General features: G+C 36.4%; 4 protein-coding genes, 1 long non-coding RNA gene, 1 other non-coding gene and 2 pseudogenes across 7 annotated transcripts; 5 read left to right on the top strand and 3 right to left on the bottom strand.

Moving 5' to 3' along the window:
- The first annotated feature begins 2167 nt into the window (after positions 1-2167).
- On the top strand, positions 2168-5727 carry LOC104716701 (extra-large guanine nucleotide-binding protein 2). The gene is given in 12 exon segments (XM_087470571.1): positions 2168-2385; positions 2387-2475; positions 2478-2668; positions 2670-2999; positions 3002-3409; positions 3508-3648; positions 3734-3838; positions 3922-4080; positions 4161-4317; positions 4396-4634; positions 4725-4888; positions 4975-5727. Coding segments are annotated over 12 exon segments (2652 nt in total). The 5' UTR covers positions 2168-2311; the 3' UTR covers positions 5570-5727.
- A 160-nt stretch (positions 5728-5887) lies between these two features.
- LOC104716702 (B3 domain-containing protein At4g34400-like) lies at positions 5888-8683 on the top strand. Its single transcript, XM_087470569.1, has 7 exons — positions 5888-6179; positions 6951-7323; positions 7412-7555; positions 7663-7878; positions 7970-7993; positions 8074-8165; positions 8262-8683. The coding sequence occupies exons 1-7, from the start codon at positions 6102-6104 to the stop codon at positions 8511-8513; spliced, it is 1179 nt and encodes a 392-aa protein (XP_087326695.1). The 5' UTR covers positions 5888-6101; the 3' UTR covers positions 8514-8683.
- A 7-nt stretch (positions 8684-8690) lies between these two features.
- LOC104716704 (uncharacterized) lies at positions 8691-9295 on the bottom strand. The gene is made up of 2 exons (XR_756134.2): positions 9048-9295; positions 8691-8954 (listed from the first exon to the last, which is right to left on the bottom strand). It is a non-coding gene; the product is annotated as an uncharacterized LOC104716704 (long non-coding RNA).
- Positions 9296-15473: 6178 nt separating this feature from the next.
- LOC104716700 (ethylene-responsive transcription factor ERF109) lies at positions 15474-16656 on the top strand. The gene has a single exon (XM_010434117.3). It carries the CDS (start codon positions 15609-15611, stop codon positions 16431-16433), a length of 825 nt encoding a protein of 274 aa, XP_010432419.2. The 5' UTR covers positions 15474-15608; the 3' UTR covers positions 16434-16656.
- LOC104716698 (uncharacterized) lies at positions 16605-18230 on the bottom strand. 2 transcript variants are annotated; one of them, XM_010434116.2, is made up of 6 exons: positions 17937-18230; positions 17625-17691; positions 17407-17529; positions 17082-17165; positions 16907-16993; positions 16605-16816 (listed from the first exon to the last, which is right to left on the bottom strand). In XM_010434116.2, exons 1-6 carry the CDS (start codon positions 18005-18007, stop codon positions 16730-16732), a joined length of 519 nt encoding a protein of 172 aa, XP_010432418.1. In that variant the 5' UTR covers positions 18008-18230; the 3' UTR covers positions 16605-16729. The 2 variants fall into 2 exon arrangements, 1 of the variants encoding a protein (XP_010432418.1); XR_015568918.1 differs by lacking the exon at positions 17082-17165 and having other exon boundaries at positions 16907-17034; positions 17937-18193.
- Positions 18166-18238, bottom strand: TRNAR-CCU (transfer RNA arginine (anticodon CCU)). Its single transcript has one exon. It is a non-coding gene; the product is annotated as a tRNA-Arg (tRNA).
- Positions 18239-18619: 381 nt separating this feature from the next.
- Positions 18620-19973, top strand: LOC104716699 (uncharacterized; annotated as a pseudogene).
- A 2423-nt stretch (positions 19974-22396) lies between these two features.
- On the top strand, positions 22397-23093 carry LOC104716697 (uncharacterized; annotated as a pseudogene).
- Positions 23094-23350: the final 257 nt, after the last annotated feature.

Raw genomic sequence — 23350 nt, 5'->3', positions numbered from 1 at the left:
GAAGAAATAGTTGATAATCCATGTCAAAGTCGTGAATGGCTAAGAAAAAGTCAAATCTTAAAAATAGGATTAAGCTTGTCATGAAGAGCAAAGGCATATTATATATAGAAGAACTAGATAGGGTTTTTGTGACTTTCAGACTCTGTCTTTATACTAATGGGCCCTAGAGGCCTGTTCTCCATATGCAGAAAGTCCCGAATATATCATTCTTTTTTTCTTTCTTTTTTTTTTATTTGTTTGTTTGTAGCATCTGCTTACAATGCAAATTAAGCGTCAAACCTACCCATAAGAAATGTGGACGGTTTGTAGATTGTGGAGGTCGAGGTCCCAAACATTAGAGACTAGTGACATTCATCACTAGCTCTCTCCTTCGTTACGTTCTTATACCTGCTCTCATACAATGTTTATCCGCGCGTATCATTTGATTGTTCTCTACTTTCAAGAACTATATGACCCAAATGTCATATCTGTACTTTTCACTTTTATACTTTTAACGCAAAACCAATTATCAAAAACAGAATATTTTTAACGCGCAAGTTTGGACAAGATGGTGAAAGTGTGGTGGGGGGTGTCGGAGAGGATTGCCACGTGCAGGAAGATGGACTAGCCAGCAGGATCTCTCGGGTTGAATAGCTCTTCCTCTCCACATGAAGGGAGTGGCCCGTGGAGTTTACGGAACATGGAAAACAAAAAAAAAAGTTGGCATTAACTAATTAAGGAGCATATAGTGTGATTAATCATTCTCCCAGTCACGAGGACCCGTCTTCACGCCGGGAAAGAGTCAAAAAGGACTTATTTCAATCTTATGACCAAGTCAACAGAGAGGTTTGTGCCACTAACTGGTGAGAGCTAGAGAATAAAAAAAATTAAGTCGGGTTGATGGTTTTCACGTAGTGAGTTTTTTCCTCCTTCGTTCTTGTTTAAAACCAAAGTTTTATTATCAATTTTTTTGCCCTAATTAATTTTGTAAAAAACAAAAAACAAAGACCGAATCAAACATGTTTGTTTTATTTTCTATTCTGTCTTGATAATGATTGTAACGTACTAAACCCGGCCATATTTGTCATTAATGGAACGATTATCAATTTGGAGACATATGAACATCTTGTCACGCAAAACTATCGTAGTCTAATTGCCTCAATTGTTTTACAAAAAAAAAAAAAAAAAAAAAAAAAATTGCCTCAATTATCTTTTCATAGTAGGAAAGTGGTGTTCTAGATACAAAATGTCTTGCCAACAATCTAATAACCAATTAGCATGTTTTTAAAATTAACAGTTAAACGCATATATACACCACATTTTATTCTCAGTATACTATTTTAATCACATAAAATTTATCTTTATGGTTTAAAAAGTCAAATTGTAGACTTCAGAATTGTATATTTATCTAATAAAACTAAATGAGTTATTGAACCACTTTACCGAAGACGTGATTTTTTTTACTATAACATATACTACAATTTATCAAATGAATAATTTGGAATGTTTTAATGTAACTATATACAATTGTGAGGCTGGGATCTATAATAATTTCGTAACTAATCACTAAACCGAAAACATTTCCTCAAACCGGCGCATCATGTAAATTAAAATCAAATTACAAAAAAGTTACAAAACGAATCAACAAACACCACCGGTCTTCTATTAACCGTGTAATTCCGGTTATTGCAACATTATTGCAGGAATGAACAGATATTTACGAAAGTGCCCTCGTTCTTTGACTCTCTCCACGCCTCTCCACAAACGCATCGTTTTTCAACTTCCCCAACCCGCGTTGACGGCAAGAATTTTCCCGGAAAATAACTCTTTTCTTTTCTCCTTTTTGGTTTACAGAGAAAAGAAAAAACAAAGGAGAAAGTCTCTCTTTCGTATTGTCAAGTCTTCGTCTTTTACCAAGTGTGGGAGAGAGAAGAAGAAGACGATCCAACCAATCACTCTTTCTCTTTTTGTTTACTTCTTCTTCTGCAAATTCCTTTTTTTTTCCCCCCAGAAAAAAATTGTTTGCTGATTTTTCTTTCTCCATCGTCACTTTTCTTAAAAAATCTCTGACCAAAATTCGAGTAAAGTCTCGTTCTTTAAGCTAAAAGGAGCTAGCTTTATGTGATCAAATTGTTCTATATTTTCAGGAGATGTGTTCTTGTCTCACGCGGTTTGTGATTTTAATTATTTAAGCCAGTAATGGGGGCTTAGGGGGGTCTTTTATCTTATCCTCGTAATTGCTGTAATAAGTAGTTTCTAAATCAGGCAATTTTAGGAATTAGGGCTTTTTTGTGTTTTTGTGTGTGTGTTTGCTCGAATCGGTAAAAAGAAGATGGTTTTAAGAAAGTTATTGCCTTTAACATCAACGAGTCCTAAAAGGGGTAATAATCAGGAAAGTGAAGATGATTGATGAAACTAGTAGTAATTATAGAATTGATTATTCATTCGCCTCTGAGTATAAAGGCCCTCTTATTGCTAATTTGCCACGAGCTCTTCCGTTGAAGTTGATGAGATCCCCACGGCTCAACCTGTTTCGTTTTCTTCCTTGTCGAGTGGTATCTCTTACCCAGTGGCTCAACCTCTCGTTAGGACTACTAATAGGGTTACCAAGAAACCTTCTCAACCTGTAACTGAGAAGAAGAAGAAGAATGGTTTTGTTGATTCTCCAGGTGCTTCTAGTGTGGTTTTGATTGGGGAGTGATGTTGTTTCTGGCTCGTCATCATCTTCATCATCACCAAAGGGATTGGATGTATCAGAAGTAGCGAAAGATTCAGTTGATTTACCGTTATCACCATCGTCACCATTGTCTGCATCAGTGAGAGGGGAGGATACATTAGATGATGGAAGAGCTTCGGATGTGGGATCAGATTGTTCCATTGGAGAGGAGGCCGATGGAGAACGTGCAAATCATGTGAGATTCGTTGAACCATTTCAGAGAAGTGAATGTGGTGAAAGCTCTTACCTTTCTGATGGACAAAGTATAGCTGCAACGCCTAAAGCTGAAAGGAAAGGTAAAAAGAGGGATCTTGTTACCGATGCGCGCTAGGCAACCGGTTTACTGAGAAGGAAGTCTGTATCGTCTGCGATGCCAAATACTGTTATAACTGTGTGCGCAGAGCCATGGGTGCAATGCCTGAAGGAAGGAAGTGTCAAACTTGCATTGGTATTAGGATCGATGAGTCGAAGAGAAAAAGTCTCGGAAAGTGTTCAAGAATGCTCAAGCGTCTTCTCACGGATTCTGAACTTCGAGATGTCATGCATGCTGAGACCTCCTGCAAGGCGAATCAGTTGCCTTCGCGGCTTATCACTGTCAATGACAAGCCTTTAAGTGAAGATGAGCTTTTCACGTTGAAGTCATGTCCACATCCACCCAAGAAGCTAAAACCGGGAGACTATTGGTATGATAAGGTTTCTGGCTACTGGGGAAAGGTAGAATTACTAATTTATGTGTGCCTGCCTATCTAATCTTGGGATTTTATTTTTGAGTGCTCAACTAAATCAGAGCCTCTATGTGTTTATTTAATCAGGTAGGAGAGAAACCTTGTCAGATTATAAGTCCTAACAAGAACATCGGAGGTAGTAACATCAAGAAGAACGCAAGCCATGGCGACACTGGAATTTGTATTAATGGCCGGGAAATAACCAAGTCAGAACTCATGATGCTCAAGGTTCTTTCGCTGTTTTCACCCTTGCTTTTGTTAGTGTCGTGTTAGTGTCGTCTTCTGAATTAAGGGCTTCTTTGCTTTGATGTAGATGGTGAATGTTCAATGTGAAGGAAACCCTCATTTTTGGGTCGATTCAGATGGTACGTACCAGGAAGAAGGTCAAAAACGTTCCATTGGGAACATCTGGAATAAGGTATGATTTCCTTATCACAAGGTTTTCTCTTTCACAGCGTTTGAACATAAAACTAAAGACAACTACTAATATCATTTTTACAGAAAAGAGCAAGACTGGCTTGTGCTCTGTTCTCTCTGCCAGTTCCTCCGGCTTCATCTGCAGTAGAACCATGTGATATGCCCATGTATGAGCAGAAAATGCTTAACAAGCTTCTTCTGATTGGTAATGAGAAATGTGGCGCCACTACAATATATAAACAAGTGAGCTATTCATCTTAATGTCAACCCACTTGAATATTTCACATCTAGTAGGGAATCTGGATTGACTTCTTCTGTTTCAGGCAAGGTCTCTCTATGACATCCCATTCTCTGTAGACGACCGTGAAAGAGTCAAATTCATAATCCAAACAAATCTCTATACCTATCTGGCAATGGTTCTTGAGGCACATGAAAGGTTTGAAAAAGAGATGAGTAGTGACCAGCCTTCAGATCAAACAGGTGATTTTTATTGACCGAGCAAACATCAGTTAACAATTGATTGTTGTGGAACACTGATTGAGTTCTTGTGTGATGTAGGCAATATGGGAGATGAGACAAGTCCTAAAACAGTTAGCTCGATCAACCCGAGACTAAAACATTTTTCAGATTGGCTTCTAAAAGAAAAGGAAGACGGAAACCTGAAGATATTTCCACCATCAAGCCGCGAGAATGCACAAACCGTTGCAGATCTCTGGAGAGTACCGGCTATTCAAGCCACCTACAAAAGGCTTCGCGATACACTTCCCAGAAACGCCGTTTATTTTCTGAACGAGTGAGTGTACATCAAGTGCTTGCTTGTCTAATTAGGTCACTTTTGTTTAAGGGAAAAAAAGAAAGAACACTGACCTAAATTTGTTTCTTCTCAGATTCTTGAGATCTCGAGATCAGAATACGATCCTTCTGATATGGACATATTGCAAGCGGAAGGACTATCCTCCATGGAAGGACTTCCTTGTGTGGACTTCTCATTCCCATCAACTTCTCAGGAAGAGAATCTTGAGAGCGATTATCAACACGATCCAGACATGAAGTTAGTTCTATTCTTTTTCCTTGTGCTGTATTCAGACTAAATGAAAAATCGTTGGACTTAATTTCTCTCTTTTGCTCTCTCTTCAGGTACCAACTCATCCGGTTAAGTCCGAGAAGCCTTGGTGAAAACTGGAAATTGCTGGACATGTTTGAAGACGCTGACTTGGTAATATTCTGTGTCTCACTAACAGATTATGGAGAATACATAGAAGACGGTGACGGGAATGTTGTGAACAAGATGATTGCAAACAAACAGCTTTTTGAGAGCATGGTGACTCACCCGACCCTGTCTAAGAAAAGGTTCCTTTTGGTTCTAACCAAATTTGATCTCCTAGAAGAAAAAATCGAGGAGGTTCCTCTAAGAACCTGTGAGTGGTTCGAAGACTTCAACCCGTTGATAAGCCAGAACCAGACGAGCAGGCACAACCCTCCAATGGCACAGCGTGCTTTCCATTACATTGGTTATGAGTTCAAGAGACTGTATGACTCACTCTTGGAACCGTATTCGATGCGTGGAAGGAGCTTTAGGCCAAAGCTGTTTGTTTCCCAAGTGAGCTTGGAGAGTGATAGTGTCGACAATGCACTGAGATATGCGAGAGAGATTCTCAAGTGGCATGTTGAAGAAACTTCCATGTTCCAAGAGATGTCTACTACTAGCATCGAGGCCAGCTCGTCCTCTTGATATTTTTTTCCCTAAAATTCTTTCTTTCTTTCTTTCTTTTACATAGTTTGTGTGCATGTTTTTGTGTGTGTATTGTATGTAGTGCCAAGATACATTCATGTGTTGATTTCTCAGGTAAAACCAAAAAAAAAAAAAGAGAAATAAAGTGAAGTGAATTACACCACCTTTTTTTTTTATCTTCACAAGAAGCCGGTTTTATAGAAATCTACTTATACGGTTTGTGAGGATGAACCGGACCGGAGTAGCATTAAGATTCGTGGTTTAAACTTTGGGAGATAGAATCGTTTAAAAGGAGAAAAGAAATATTTTGAAAATGTCACGCAGAATACGAGGGACTGAGCATTGTACCTTCTTTCTCTGCAAAAAACTTAAACGTTGATTTGACTCATCTTCAACGTTCAACGTAGTACTCTCTCTTACAATTTTATCTTACTTTTTCTATTTACTAGTCTTCACTCTCTCTTTCTCTCTCTCTCTCTTCTTAGTATTTCTCTCTCTTTTGAAGCACAGATCCAACATCTCCTCCTCTTCAATGGCTACCGCTACTGAGTTCCAGTTTCCCCCACGGTTCTTTAAAGCTTTCGTCTCCCATTTCAGCTCAGATTCCATGGTAAGATATTCTCTCTTGTTTTTTTGTTTCCCAGGTTTCTTTTATACATGAGCAAACGATTCTTACTCTTGTTGGTTTCTTACAACTATGTCTGATGGTGCCCTTGGTCGTGTGATGAAACAACACTGTAGTTTAAGTTTTTTTTTCTGTGGGTTTTATCTGCATTTAGGCTCCTGTTAGTATAGATGTTGCTCTGCCGTTTCTAGGGTTTTGCTCTGTTTCTTCTTACCCCTTTGGTTTCCTCTGTTTTCTCACTAGCTAATGTGTAAAGATTATAACTTTTCTGTATGAGTCAGCCTATTTTATAAACTTAAATCTGTACATGTTTGAATATTTTGACTGGATTCTATCAAAGTAGAGGTAGTTTTGCTCAGATTCTGTTTTTTTCCTGTTGATGAATAGATTCTATACATGTGTTCTGCTTTCAGAAGCTTGTCTGCTTATATTAATTTCTCTCTCGATGCTGAAAGTTGTAAATTTTATACTGAGAAGCTTCTTATAGGGTTTGGATTGACTTCTTGAGACTGTGTGCTTTGATTTTGTCTGGTTCTTGAAAGTTGACTCTTTTTAAGTTTTAACTGTCCCTACGCTTTTGATTTTGTTTTAAAAAGATTGAAATCAAATCTTGTTTGTGTGTGTGAGAACTGAGAACCCTCTGCTATGGTCAGAAGTTACAACCTGACTTTGAATTTGGATTTCACCGTCTGACTTGCCTTTAGAGTCTCTCTTTCTATGAGTATTTCTTGAGTGTTGGCTTTTTGCAATGAGCAGGTGATCCCAATCCCCTACTACGATCAGCTTCCACGTCTTTTGCCCAAAAAGGTGATACTCCAAGGACCTGGTGGACGCTCTTGGAACGTAGCGACCAAGATCAGGGGAGATGAAGTGCATTTTACACAAGGATGGCCCAAATTCGTCGAGGATAACACTCTTAACGACGGAGACTTTTTGACCTTCGTGTATAATGGTAACCACATATTCGAGGTCAGTATCTACCGCAGCAGCGATGGATGTAAAGAGAGTAGCGAAGTCTTTGAAGTGGAAGAGGACGAAGGAGACAGTGTTTGTTCTCTGAGCAGTGAAGACACAGACACTCGTTCTAAACTTGAGATGGAGAATCCAATCCCGGAAGGCAGAGACAAAGGTTTGAACACATTGTTAGCTTTTCTTCATCACTTATATTGTTTCATGTGAATCTTCTGTTTTGACGACTCTTTGAGATGTTTTTTCAGGAAAGTCAAAAGTGGTAGTTGTGGAGGATTTTGATGAAGACGAGGATAGTGTTTATTCTGAAAGCAGCGAAGATACTGAAACAGAATCTGACAGTGGCTCTGAGTTCAAGATAGGCAAGACAACCCCCACACGCAAGAACAAAGGTTAGGTTTTAACCACCACCCATTGTTAGCTCTTTTCATCACTTGAGTTGTTTTATGTAATTGGCTTTCTGTAGATAAGTCTGTTTCGTTTGCTGTGATGTTTCCAGGAAAGAAGAAAGATCAGGAAGCTGTGCCTGTGGAGGAGGAGTCTTCTGAGGAAGACGGTGACGGTGACAGTGACAGTGATTATGTTGAAGCGTTTGGTAAATTAGATGTTGAAGACAAATCCAACAGTGAGGACAGTTCTTATGCTCCAGAGGAAGAAGACACAACCGCCAGCACCACTTGCGTCAAAGCAAAGGTGCCAAATCTGAAGAGGAAAGGTAAAATACATTTATAACTTTCATCAGTTTGATTGTCTGTGAGATGCTTATATTAATGAAACATTGTTTTGTCTCTTATTATGTGGAACAGAGGCGGCAAAGAAGAGGAAGAAAGGTAAACAAAATATTTTCTTAGTTCCATTACTTTATCAGGTAATTAATTTATAGAACTTTTGTCTCTTGAGATTTTTACAGTTGAGCCCAAGATCAAAAACCCTGAGACATATCTTGATGATCCAAAGAACATATACTTTGAGACGAACGTGAAGAATAGGTTGTACGAGCTGGTAAGATCTGCAATTTTATATAACTGGCCCTCATAAGATACTACTAGTTTTAACCTAACTAACGTATTTGTTTGATTTGTGTGCCTTTAAAAACAGTTGGTTCATGCACAAATGGTGAAAGACTATTGCTTGAGGTTTGGAGACTATGTTGACTACATTGACAGATTCGGGAAACTTAGAGCGAAAACAGCAAAATGGAAGGATCAACGTGTGTGTATCAAAAGATGGATGAGCATATGCAAGAGGAACGGGTTGACGAAAGAGGACCGCGTTTTGTGTGAGCTCTTGCGCAGGGGTTCTTTCGTTTACGCGATCAAACTCCATGTCATCCGCGGGGAAAATCTGTAGACGCCGCCATTAGTATGAGTAGAGAGAGAGAGAGATTGTGTTTCTCATTTATGATTTCATCTTGTTGTGGTCAAGCAAACATCATCCTCAACTAAACTTATGAGTTTCATTATTGTCTAATTAACTGTTTCTCTTGTTCTAGTATGAATCTTATTTTTAAAATTACAAGATCTAGTCTTTGAGATATGTTGTACCAATTCAAATTTACATTAAAATTTACAAGATCTAATCTTATTTACTTATGTTTTCAGAACATTAAAACCGCTATAACTGATATAAATTACATGAGAAATTGATAGAATAAGCAAAAACTACTGAAATCAGTTTTTTAAGTCTTAAAACAATAGATATTAGTCTTGAGTGTTTCAGATGGAGTAAGAAGAAAAGATGAGATCATCCATGGATATACAGGTCGGATCTTGATGGTTTCCACAAAATCCTCTGTCACAAAGAGTAAAGATAAAGAAACAGAGGAACCACTCACTAAATATGAGTATAAGACTTGTTTGAGTGAAACTAAATAAAGTTATGTACCTTCATGTTCCTTCTTCATCATCCTCGTGAGATCTCCCTTGTTGATTTTATTGGTTGGAAATTTGATTCACCAGAAGTGAGAAGAAACAACGAATAAAAAATTGAGAGAGGATAAGAATTAATCTTGAAAGCTTTTGTGACTTAATTTTGAGATAAACAGAGCCAGCTACTCTGTTTCGAGTCCGAGACTAGTAACTTCCGCTATCATAGTAAATAAATATTACGAACGAACCTAAAGTTGATTAGCTAAATTTAAACACTCAGATTTGGATCATAATTTATATTATCGTTTAGTAGTATTACAATGTCGACGTTAACTAAATTATATTATCTTTAATGATTTTGACAACTTTTGGCCATACAATGTTTTTTCTTTTTCCTTTTATACTTGCAGCTTTGTGGGTCCTTTCTTGACATTTCTTGAAAACCTCTTTAATTCAATCAATACATTAGTTCATAGTATTTCACTATTTTCAACTAAAGATAACCATGTATGCATCATTCCAAAATTGTCAGTTGTCACTTGTCAGTATCATCTTCATAGAGCACGCTTTAATAAATTTTTTTGTTGTATATATATATATATATATGGCAAATTCTATTCAGTTAGTGAGTATATATATATATGTGTGTGGTTTGTACTTTGTATTGATGGAATAATGCTATATAACATGAGGACAATTTAATGAAAGTCACCCAACGCTTTCAAATCCAAACTACCACCCTGAATTTGAATTTAAAGCAATCTGAATAACTCATTTGCTGTGTGTGTGTGATTGTTGAAAACCTGATTAGAGAGTTGAAACATGGACTAGAAGCTAGTTTAAAAACCAATAAGTAGTTGAAACACTGGACGACTTTTAAAAAGCTAATTAATTGAAGATAATTTCAACCAGTATGTAAGCTCTAATAAATAAGAGTTCGTATCTATAAGAGAATATATCAAGAGAGCATGTGTCTTTTTGTTATGCCTAGGCTACGTTGAGACTTTTTGGGATATACTTGTTTTTTGTATAGCATATATATATATTTTTAATTAATGTTAAATTATATTCAAAAGAAAAATAAACGTTTTACAAAGTTTGTGTTGAAAAAAACTTTAGAACACGTTTTAAAATCTCATTCAATAAAATCTGGTTGCAAACCAGACTTGAAAGATAGTGTCCTTGCTTCCGTTAATTGTACTTAGTCGGTTGCGTATAATCTTGTCTATTAGCTTGATCAGTTGTTCCGTCGTCGAGAGGGGTTCACCGTATCGTCTCCTGTTTCTTTCTCTCCAGAGTGAATAGATGGTGGTTTGAAGAGCATATCCCAGAATAATTTTGTGCATTTTGTCGAGAGCATTACCAGCAAGAAGAGCAAAAACATCGTTGAAATGATTTGTGTGCTTTTCCCTTAAAAGCTTTTTGGTTAAACCTTCCCACACCAACTGCGAATATGAACACTGAAAGAAGAGATGTTCCCTCGTCTCCAGCGGGTGACTGCAGAAGATGCAACTCGTATTAGCATGCGGATTCCACAACTACATTCTTTCGCCGGTCGCCACTCTGTTCTAAACGACCAACCAGGTAAGGAAGGCATACTTAGGAGTAGCGTGTGAGACCAAATCGCTTTGTGATTGGTCATTTGTGGCCGAGCAACGTGGATATGATTCCATGTCTCCTTAGTTGAGAAGTTGTTCCGTAACAATCATTTTTCCCTTTCCACATAAGTATATCTTCGCCCTGGGATCGAGATAGTTGTTGTTTCTGTATTTCCGCCTCCACTGCGGTAAGGGAGGGAAACCGATGTCTTCTTCTTCTCGGCAAAGCCATTACTTCAGCCAGAGTACTTATTTTTGAGATTCCCATATCGACGAATCCCCAGTCACCCAGTTTATCGTGCGAACAGCCCATAGAGCACCAGTTATTATACCAGAAAGAAGTTGATTCACCATTATGAACTTCCATCTTAGAAAACTGCTTTGCCAAGTCCCTGTTTTTAAGTAACTTTCTCCAAATTCAAAAACCAGCAAAAGAGAGCATTCTAGCTGTCCATGAAGCTATTCTCAATCGTATTTTTTCAATGAGAAGAATTCATTCGTCTTTTACTTTTACAACTATGATAATACTAAGCACAGTCGATCTTAAACACAATCATCAAATCTTTGATTGAATCTATCGTAAAATTGATACATACATTACTTAACAATTGGCATTGTTACCCAAAAATAAATAATAAATAATTAATAAATAAAAGATTGATACATTAAACGCTTTACTATAATCCTTATGCAAATTGACGATACCATTTTCAGATAATTATCCACCCAGCTAAAATAATAAAATTTAGTCGATCGATCGACACGACAAAAACACCTAATCTGAAAGTTGGACGGTTTTAGTTGTTGAGATATTTTTTAATTAGCAAAGTTAGAGTTGAAGAATTATACTGTGGTTCATAAACAATGAAATAGAAACACTAAAAATAAGCATAAAGAGTTGTTGATTGACTGTTATTAATTAAAAAAAATCAGTGATTAGTACTAATACAAAGAATCTGACTGGTTAATGGAAAACAGAAAAGATAAAGTGAAAAAGTTATGACGCGGGCGAGATTGCGAATAAAAACGTTTTTTGGTCAGCACTAAAACGTGTTCTTGCGTTACAGCACGTGCTCAACGTGCTTGTGCCTCTCTCTCTCTCTCTGCCGCCTATGGTGAGCTTTTTAACTTCTTTGTTCCATTTAAAAAAAAAAAACTTGAATCGTAGCCTGCCGCCCTTACTCACATACATACATTGATACATATAATAAATACATTGCTTTATAAAGATTTATTTTATTAACTGTAAAAAATGTCATTTTAAGTCGGCGACAAAAAAAAAAGTAATTTTAAGTCAAAGTTTGTGCTTTGTAAAATAAAATAGAACATTCATAAACACACTTTTTATATAAAAAGGATAACTTAATTTGTTGACTCTTTGTTTTTGAACTTGTATATAATTTGTTGACTTTTGTCAACGATTTATATAAGCATGGTTGATCTAAACAAAGAAAACAATTGTGATCCTTTTAACTTTAGGGAAATATATACGTGTTTTTAATTTTCTAAAATATCCCTTATATATTAAAAGGGAACTATTTTGAAGAAAAAACTGATATGTCAACATTACAGAACTCAGAACACATCTAATCATTTAACTCTCAAAACATCTAATTATTTACGATTATGTGCTATTGCATTTATTTAAAAAAAAAAATCCGATTAAAAAAACCCCTACCCGAAGAGCCACAAGCCGCACAACATATCCCCTCACCTATATATTAGGGATTCTTCTTTACATTCAATAATTTTCACATGACTTCTTGCTAAGCTTTACATCTTTTATTTCTCATCATTGGTTTCGATAAGATATTTTTTAAGGTTACACAAGTACAGTGTCATTTCTTTACACATACAACTCCTCACTAATAAAATCTATCTTAAATTTGAACAGGAGGAAGCTGTTATGCTACACGTACCAAACCAAATAACCAACTGGACTCGATAAAGATTTTGTTTCAGTATTTACACGTGGAGACAGTTCACCAAATTCCAGAAAGAGAATTAAACTAAGCCGTGAAGACTACAAAACTAATACTCTTTTAGAGTAAAGGATTTCATTATCAATAAAAAAAATATGTATTTAAAAAATATTTTAATATTTCATTATCATGTGTATCTTATTCGAATTAAATTAATTTAAAGCACACCTCTTCATTCATCACATACACATTATAGCCTTGTATCAAAAACTATATATATTATCCTAATACCAATTACATAAAGTCCATATATAATAATTACATTTTCGTAAAACATATGTTTTTTTCTCCTTCTTATAAATATGTTTTAACTTTAAACCTACTACGGATTAATATGTTTAGTTCTACAAACTACAACTAAATATTCTCTAACACTTAAAATTCAAACTCTAATCTTATATGAGAATGAAATGCATACAAAAATAGTATAAAACGGAAATATATTTATTTTGATGATTTTGTAAATAACGAATATATAAATATTTGGATAAAATTTTAGAAAAAAATAATAATTATTATTTATTATAAATATATACAATATATTATGTTTTTTTATTCCAAAAACTTTCGCTATTTTTGGATTATTTTTTCTATGATACTTCGGAGATTATCAGTATCAATTAAACAGAAAAAAAATATTTGATTACTAAGTAACTGCTAAATTCACTAGAAAAAAAGATTTTCTACTTCAATCGAAACAATTTACTTGGACGGAAGTAAATCTTTTAAAAAATTAAAACATAAACCCTCATTAGACTTACTACCCCTATATATATGATATTCCTATCATCATCAATTCATCATTTCCACCAGTTCACTCTTTCGAATCTACAGATAAGTAAATCGACCATAATTAAATTATAGAAAATTAAATTTTAATTGGGATACTCCCGTGCAACGCACGGGTCCTATACCTAGTTTATTAGTAAGATTCTTTTGTAGTTTAGTTTTTTTATTTTATTCTATAAATATTTCAGAAACTGTAAAAATATTCTTTTGTACTTTGCAATTTTCATTTGTTTTCATTTAGAAAAAAAACCCCATATTTTCTACAATAGGAATACTATCTCCAGTAAAAGACACAAATGTATTATACGCTTTGAAGCAAGTACCCTACAGTTTTTTTTGTTAACTAGTATATATTTTCAATAGATTTTAAAACGAAGATTTAGAGATATCTAAATTTGTTTCTTCAAGAAACATATTTATAAATAAAGAAAAAATTGTTCAAAAAAAAAAGAAAAAAAAAAAAGAGAAAGACGGTAGTGTAGTGCCCTAGTGGATATATTAGTTTTTGTCTTTATGATATCAAGTAGAGTCAGATATCTGTCCCGTTTGATAATTCTCGGATACGGACAAAGTCAAAGACTTATGTATGGCACGTGAAGAGAGTCTTCAAAGCAAAGACGTGGTGGGTCAGCGTGGAGAAGTGTCAACACAATTTTAAGTGAATTCAGAAGCCAGCTAAGCATATCCATAAGAGTGTCAACACAGTTTTAAGTGAATTCAGAAGCCAGTTAAGCATATCCATGATCAGACATACACTTCAACTTCTTCTAGATCACGTGAGATCATATTAGAAACGGTCAAACCTTCTATTCTCTTTTCATTTGTCTAACCTTTGACTTAAGTTATACCTCATTTTCTCCTTTACTCCATTTCTTTCCTAACTTTTTTTTTTATAACTTTTTTTCCAAATTATAGAAATCAATAATATCCCAAGAAAATTAATTCTGTCTTGTATTAGGTGAATTTCTCATTGATTCTCTCTTTTAAATGTTGGATTTCATGTGTACATCTTTTTTATATAATAATACAGATTAACAGAGTTATTTTGCTATATGTTTTTTCCTATTCTATGTGTCAAAAAGACTGTTGAAAAAATCATATGTATAGTTTAACTAGTAGTGACCGTAATCCTTTATACAATACTCATTATTGAATAGTGTTTAAATAAGTTTTGGGTTGTTAATTAACAACAATTTTTGAACGTTTGCATAATTTATAAATGAAGCAACACGAATTGAAGAGTGCGACTTTGACGAGTGATCACCATTTTGTGAAATTTGTGAAATCATTATTTTTTTATCATCTAATTATAATCCTTAAAAAAAAAGTTTCTGACCACTGTGCAATTTAATCATAGGACAGAATGATTTACCATAGGTTGTTCGAATCAAAATGTTATTGTAATGTTACACATGTCTATTGGCATAACTCTCAAAATTGATTTTCTGATTGAGTATAGAAAGGTAAAAGATATATACTTTTGAGTTTCGAAACGATGGATCTAGTCATCAAGTAGAAAGACAAATTAATCTCTCTATTCATGACTATGAAGGCCATCATTGCTCAAATAATATAACATGTGAAATCATAAGATAAATTAAAGGCACGTGATTTATTCTAAGCCAATCAGTCACGCACGTACCTAGATGATTTAAAACGCATAAAAACATGTTTAAATTTTTTGATTGTAAACTGTGTTAAAAAGGAACAATTGATAAGCACAATCTTTAATTAAATAAATACTACTACCAAACACCAAAAAAAAAAAGAAGAAGCAGTTCTTGAAAAGGCGTCATGTATGATGAAATGATTAAAAATACTATACTACTATTATGTTTAAAGAAATGTCATTATCATCTAAACACAGAACAAAAATGATAAAAAAAAACAAAAGATGTCATTGTCGACATCAAAAAACATTCGAGGAAATAAAGCACGTGTTTCCAAAAAAGACCAGATAATAAAACGACCCCGTGTCTGAAGAGTGTGCCAGCTTAGCAAGCCACGTAGATATTTTGAAAAACACGGAGCCATCGTATAAATAGAGCTTCTTTCCACTTTCAGTCTCCCAAACTCACACCAAAATCAAAACCTGTTCATCTATCTCTCCAGGTGCTTCTAAAAAACACTCTCAAGAGTCACACAAGAACCCAAAAAAAATAATAAAAAGAAGATTCGAAATTCAAGATCGAAATCGACAGTTTGGGTATGCATTATCCTAACAACAGAACCGAATTCGTCGGAGCTCCAGCCTCAACCCGGATCCATTACCAAAAGGAACAGCTGTCACCGGAGCAAGAGCTTTCAGTTATAGTCTCCGCTTTGCAGCACGTCATGTCAGGGGAAAACGATACGACGCCGTTTCATGGTTTCTCCGGGGACAGCACAGTGATAAGCGCGGGAATGCCTCGTTCTGATTCCGACACTTGTCAAGTGTGTAGGATCGAAGGATGTCTCGGCTGCGACTACTTTTTCACGCCAAATCAGAGGATTGAAAATATTCAACAAGAGGAAGAGATCACTAGCGGTAGTAGAAAAGGGAGCTCCGCGGCGGCGGCGGCGGCAGCGAAGAAGTCGGAAGGCGGCGGGAAAATCAGGAAGAGGAAGAACAAGAAGAATGGTTTCAGAGGAGTTAGGCAGAGACCTTGGGGAAAATTTGCAGCTGAGATCAGGGATCCTAAGAGAGCCACACGTGTTTGGCTTGGCACTTTCGAAACCGCTGAGGATGCGGCTCGAGCTTATGACAAAGCCGCCATTGGATTCCGTGGGCCAAGAGCTAAACTCAACTTCCCCTTTGTGGACTACACTTCTTCTGTTTCATCTCCAGTTGCTGCTGATGATATAGGAGCAAACGCGAGTGTAAGTGCGAGCGCGAGCGTGAGTGCCACGGATTCTGTAGAAGCAGAGCAATGGCGCGGAGGAGAAGGAGGGGACTGCAATATGGAAGAATGGATGAATATGATGATGACGATGGACTTTGGGAATGGAGATTCTTCGGATTCAGGAAACACTATTGCTGATATGTTCCAGTGATAAGAGTGCCACTAGCTAGCTTGTTCAAAGTGAACCAAACAAACTCATTGGTTTGTTGTTATATGCCTTGTAGATTCTTTGGACTATATTTGGGAAAAGGACATGTAATTAGTAGCCTCAATTTTGTGTGTTGTAGTCAATTCGATGTTTATCTCATAACAAAAAAAGAACTGAGCTAAACTTATCTGAGGAGAGTAAATAAAGGAGTTAAATTACAAACAAATAGTCAAATTTGTTTATAAAGGAGAAAACTATAATTGGTGATTACAGAAAGAAACAAAGAGACATCTCTTCTTTTACAATGCGTCGCGTGCTGCAATCCGACAAACAATTGCATCTCCGAGAGAGGAAACCCCAAGTTCTTGGCTAGTTATCTTATAATGCTGAAAGAATTTGATGTGAGAGAGATCATTCCTATAATACAGGATGCTAACTAAAAGGGTTTTTTTTTAACTTTTACCAAAAAACATTACCTTTAGTATATTGGCTTGATTTGCATGTGTCTTCAATTCCTCCAAATCGATCTCCTTCCCGTTGATCAATTTCGCTACCTCTTCCATCTGGTTTTGATCTCAAAACATGTCATGGTCGATAAACATAACTGAAAAAAAAGTAAGTCAGTTCTTAGATGGTTGAAGAGATTATGACCTCGACAGGAGAAGCATTGAAACGGGCAGCTAGAATGTAAGTAGAAGTCTCAGAAATCCCACATCGTTTCAATGATTCTGTGATCTAGTTGAAAAAAGAAGCGAACAACAATGTTAGATAAGTCTGAGAAAACTACTATTCTTAATGACAATTCAACCAAACCAGAGAAACTTGATTAATGAAAGACTCTCTAACCAACTCACAATAGCTAGAATCTGCTGCATTATAAGTCCTAGGCTAAAGCTTGACCAACAGAACTAAAGCCATTTGCTTATCAGAAGTAGACAGGAATGGCTAAAGAAGCAGAAGAAAAGATTGTTCTTACATGCTTAGATCCGGAGTAATTGTAAACGAGCTCAGAATGAAGAGTTCGGGTTGATAAGGAACCGCGTGAGTTGGAGACAAGTGCTTTCTGAGCAGCAGCCAATAGAGGGAAAATGTCTGGAATCTGATGATGATACACACAATACGTTAAGCTGAAGAAATCTAAGAATTCCGTTTAGAATGTGAAAACGGAAGATACAACAATAAAAAAAAACTTACAAGTAATGCATTGAGAAATGAGACTTCAACCTTCAAACTTCCATCTAGTATCGAAGTCAAGAGCTCCCTGAAACACTCAAATGTTTAAGTTTCAGATCTCACCCCACACAAAATCAAAACTTGGGGGAAGATAAAGGAAGAGGCTTTAAACTAAACAGAGTTTCCCCAAATTGTTTATAAGTCCCTGATTAAGAAGTTTCAATCAAGTAAACAAACACAATCTAGTAACGCAAATTTTATCTTCTCATAACCAAATCAAGAATTGCTGAGTTATGGAAAAAAAAAATCGAGAAAGAGAGAGAGAGAGAGTACTTGGAGTTGGTGACATCGGAGAAGAGGGAGACAGAGAGAGTGTTTCCACGGTCAAGATGGAAAACCTTCATAGCTTAAATCGGCGGCGAAAATAAGAAGGAAGATTTAGGGTTTTTTACTTCGCCGGAGATAGATGATTTCATTCGGCGAAGTCAGAAGAAGACTATTCAAATATTAGTACCTCTTCCTTCTAGAACATCTTCATAAGAAGAAAGAAAAAAAAAACATACGCGCCAGGAAGGGGTCGAACCTTCAACTTTCTGCTTAGGAAACAGACGCTCTATCCACTGAGCTACAGGCGCTCGTCATGTTCTCTATTCTCAGTTAATAAATATCTAATAAACATATTCACTGAACTAGAGCCATTGCTTATCTTAACTTAAACCGTTAAATTTGATTTTAGAAAAGAACTCACATATTGGGCCGGGGTCGATCTTAAAGGGCCTACTCCGTTGATTTTGTGCCCAAGTTGTCCGATAAGCGGCTAAACGTAAACACGAAACAGAGTAGAAGAAGGAAACAACAAACAAAGTGGTGAGGATTGAGGAAGATTTCTTGGATTAGAAGAGATAGTGAAACCCATATAAAAAGGCTGCACCATGAACACAAGTTATTCATATTTTTTCTTACGAAAGCAATCTAAGTCTAGACAGAAGAAAGATAGTTACATCGAGAGAGAAAGAATGGGAAGTGTATTTCGTGTAGTGAAACCATTATTGGGGTTTGTGCCAGAGGTACAAAGTGGTAACTTGGAGAAGAACGTTCCGTTGAGGAAGAGGGTCATCTACACTCTGACCGCTCTCTTCTTGTTTCTCGTTTGTAGTCAGCTTCCTCTCTACGGCATCCACTCCATGACCGGTGCCGATCCCTTCTACTGGACGCGTGCCACTCTCGCATCGAGCCGCGGCACCGTCATGAGCTAGGTATCTGTCCAATCCTCACATCAGGGCTCGTCATTCAGCTATTGACTGGCTCAAAGATCATTCAGCTCCCCAATGAGGATCGCGCTCTGGCCCAGAAGCTTCTTGGCATTCTAATCGCCCTTGGTCAAGCCATGGCATATGTTCTTTCTGGAATGTACGGTCCTGTTGCGCAGCTCGGTCTCGGAAACGCAGTACTCATCGTCCTGCAGCTTGTCTTCGCCGTAATCATCGTTATCTGCCTCGACGAGCTTCTCCAAAAGGGATACGGTCTTGGCTCAGCGATCTCCCTTTTCATAACGACCAATCTCTGCGAAAGCGTTATCTGGAAAGCGTGTAGCCCTGTCATCATCACACGCTCCTATAGACCAGAGTTCGAAGGTGCTGTGGTCTCGCTCTTCCATAACCTGATAACCAAGTCCAGCAGCATTCGACAAGCTTTCTTCAGGCAAAGCCTTCTAAACGTTACAAACTTGCTCGCAACGGTTTTGGTCTTCCTCATCGTCGTCTACATCCAAGGTTTCCGCGTTGTCTTGCCAGTTAGGTCAAAGGATCGCCGTGGTGGTCAAGCTAACTACCCGATCAAGCTATTCTACACCTCCAACATGCCTATCATACTCCAATCTGCGCTCGTCTCAAATATCTACTTCATCTCTCTGCTTCTTCACCGTAACTTCAGTGGCAACTTCTTGGTGAACTTACTTGGGCAGTGGAGAGAGTCCGTACCAGTCGGTGGTCTTGCTTACTTGATCACAGCTCCAGTAAGCTTGACGGACATGGCAGCTCATCCCTTCCACGCACTCTTTTACATAGTCTTCATGCTCTCTGCTTGCGCGTTTCTCTCGGTGACGTGGATTCAAGTCTCGGGAAGCTCTGCTAGAGACGTAAACAGCTCAAGGAGCAACACATGGTGATGTCTGGACACAGAGACTCCAATCTGCAAAAGGAGCTCAACCGTTATATCCCAACAGCAGCCGCCTTTGGAGGAATGTGCATTGGTGCACTCACTGTTCTCGCCGACCTCACGGGAGCCATTGGCTCAGGGACCGGAATCTTACTTGCCGTCACAACCATATATCAGCTTCTCGATACTTTTGACAAGGAAAAAGCCATCTAGACCTAGTGAGGTCCTGCCCCTACACCATCTTGTTGAAACATCAATGACTTCCTAGTTAAGATCCATGCAACTTTTTATTTTATGTCAAGTGCACATTCCTTTCATGTCAATAAATAATAATAACAAAATTATTGAGAAACATGCGCTGTCTGCCCAAGTATTGGAGTTGGAGGGTTATCACCGATTTTTTTCTTTTTTTTTTTGGTAGGAACCGATTTTTTACTTTCTTGTTCCTGTGTCTTGTTTTCTTCATATAAAGTAGTCAAACCGTCAACGAGTCTGACCAACCAAAAAATAGTTTAGTCCTTTAGTTCAGACTAACCCTATCAACACGAACCAATGGGCCGAATGAATTTTAATGGACCTAATAATTCTATAATAACATAGCCTACCAAATAACTGTCTAAATGGTTAAGAATCTTAAGATGATAAACAACAAGAAACAGAAGCTTAACGAAACTCTCTCTTGTTTCTTTATTTGTTTTTTGGTAAAAGCATTTGTTTTTTTCTTTTCTTTTCCAAAAATAAACACACGAGAGTTTTTGTTATTGCCCTAAACACTTCTTTTTGCAATAGATATAGACTTCAACTAGCTAGTAAATTACGAGGTTGGATATCACTATATCAGTAGAAAGATATAAGATACAATGTTTTCATTAGCTTCGTAAAGGTGCCTCGTTGCAAATGAGAGTGTTACATAATAGTATAATACTTATATGCTAATATATATAGCAAATACATTCGGTATTCACATATTTCTTTTGTATTATTAATTCTGATATACATTTCCTAGTTTTCTTATTGTCCAGTTTATCGACTGTTGTCACTTGTCACATACCAGAGCAACATATTATTCGAACCTTATTATAACATCTCATCGAAACGAACATCCAGCACGTACACGCCACATTTAAGTTTCTCATTTTAGTTATTAATGTTTGCCAAGTACTGTATAAAAAGGATGGATGTAACGTCCTCTATAGAAAACTACAAATCATCGAGATGTATATTTCTGAATAGTTTTTGCCCATCCAGCCATATATATCCTAACCTAAAACTAGAATCATCACGATTGCTTCGTTAGAAGACAACACCGACATTGACTAACGAGTAACGAAGTTGGTTTGAGTGTACGAAATGGAGTGGAAGTGGAAAGCAGCACGAAGTTCACAGAACCTCTTTTTTTATTGTTGTTTATTTATTTTAAATAGTATGTCACACAATAACAAGTGAATCCAAGATCCGTCCTTGTACATCGAGCCTTTGTTTTTGTTACGTTTTAATAATGCTGCTGATGGATTAATCATTCACAAGAAGACAAAACTTTCTCATATTTTGTAAACTGCAAGAGACAACGCTTGTTCACTATATGGGAGACCATTTATAGGATATTCACCCTAATTTCATATATAATATATATACAGAAGCAGACTACGTCACGCACATATTAATATATTCTTTTCTTTTCTCCCATTATCCATGTAAGAGATAAATGAGATATATATACACTTAGGTTAGGTATATATTATGCTAACATATTTATCAAAAAATTGGGAAGGTTCGAGACAATATATAGTAGTACTATACATCAGATACCATATGCAATAAGAAATAGTATAGAGTTAATTATATCCGTTTTGTCTGTAATTGTAAAAATGAGGTTTCTTGGTTGGCGTGGAGTAAGAAGAAGAGCAACGTGTGTGTATAATTACTGGTTACGGTTTGTCGGAAACCTAGTTGCGTGGGAACTCAAATTAGTAATTACATTTTGCAATTACAGCTATCATTGTCACATGCATGGGTCTTTTAAGATGTGTATAACTATGAGAATTAACTATTTATTAATCACACTCAGCCTCCAGTTTTATGTTATATTTGTTCTTTAGTTTTAGTTATGAACATAAACAAATCTTGTAAAACCTTTGGAGACTTTGGAAAGCCAACAATTATTACTATTTTTATCCCCGTTTCTATTAAAAGCATAAAACAACTATGTTAGGGAAATTTCTCAGAAATTGCATGAGACTATTTTGGAAATGCATGTGCATAAAACTTAAAACGTTCATGTGCTTAAGACATCCGATCCCTTTGCGTTAATTTAGGGTTTTATCTTCTCTAACAATTTAAATTAAAAGAAGTAGTAATGCAGTACTGTTTTTGTGATCTTAATATAAAATGGCTCTTCTTGTGTATCAAGAGACCAAGCTTTTTTAACTTTTCCCCGCTGTTGATCCCTAAAATGAGTTTATAAGTTATATTGAAGATAACTTAAATTAATTAATAATCTAACCTTAGATCTTTGTGTGTGTGTGATCTATCAAACACAATAATAAATTTATATATATCTATTCATATTGGTATAAAATAAAAAGATGTGACTCCTACAATGTATCATATAAATAGAAACATTTTCCCTATAGAGACTACAACAAATACATACAGTAGAATACAAAAGAGAGAGAGAGAGAGAGAGAGAGAGAGAGAGGAGAGAGAGAGAGAGAGAGAGAGAGAGAGAGAGAGAGAGGATGGAGTGTTCGAACATGAAGCAACATCAGTACGGTTCATACGCAGAGCCGAGGATCTCATTTTCTAGCGGTTTCGCAGCTACTAAGCACGATATGATAAAGTACAAGGAGGCACCAGCATCGTCAGATGATTTTGAGTTCGGAGTCGAGAAACTTCTCCATGACGACAGCAGATGAAATCTTCTTCGATGGCATGATCTTGCCTCTAAAAGAAGAGGCAAACACGACGAAGAGAATGTCAACTCTAAGGGAAGAACTCAGTGAAGAGGATGATGATTCGCCGAGAAGCAAATCAAAAGGGTCGAGTGGTTGGTGGAGAGAAAGATTAGGATTAGGATTCGTGAGATCCAAGAAAGATCACAAGAAAACTTCGTTTTATCACCATTAATCAGAAGCGATTAAATTCTTCAACCAACGGTTCTTTTGTTGTTTTTTCTTTTTCTTATTAAATCGTTGCGCTAATGTTTTTTTTTTTAGCTTCTTCTATTCGTAGAGCTAATTTACTCTTTAATGTGTTTTCTCTGTTTTTTTTTTTTCACTTCTTCACTGTTCCTCGCCGATGTAAAAATTGTTTGCGGTTGAAGAGTTTCTTCTATTTGTGTGTTTTGGTGCTTTTCTTTAAGGAGAAATTAATGACGACATAAATATCGAGTTTATTTTCCAACTTCTCATCGCCCCACACTTAATGAGAATTAACAAAATCAACCTTTCTACAACAACTCAGAGTCAGAGTATTCTCAACACTTAAATTTGTTTTCTTTCTGTTTATGGCAATTTTAGTTGAAGACGTGTAACAAGAAATTCAGATTTATTTGACCAAATGTCATTTTTTACAACATCCATAATCCATTT

The sequence above is a fragment of the Camelina sativa genome, chromosome 10, assembly GCF_030686135.1.
Source record: "Camelina sativa cultivar CO46 ecotype springtype chromosome 10, ASM3068613v1".
In the NCBI taxonomy this organism is placed as follows: Eukaryota; Viridiplantae; Streptophyta; class Magnoliopsida; order Brassicales; family Brassicaceae; genus Camelina; species Camelina sativa.
This window is presented reverse-complemented; position numbering and strand designations above follow the sequence as displayed.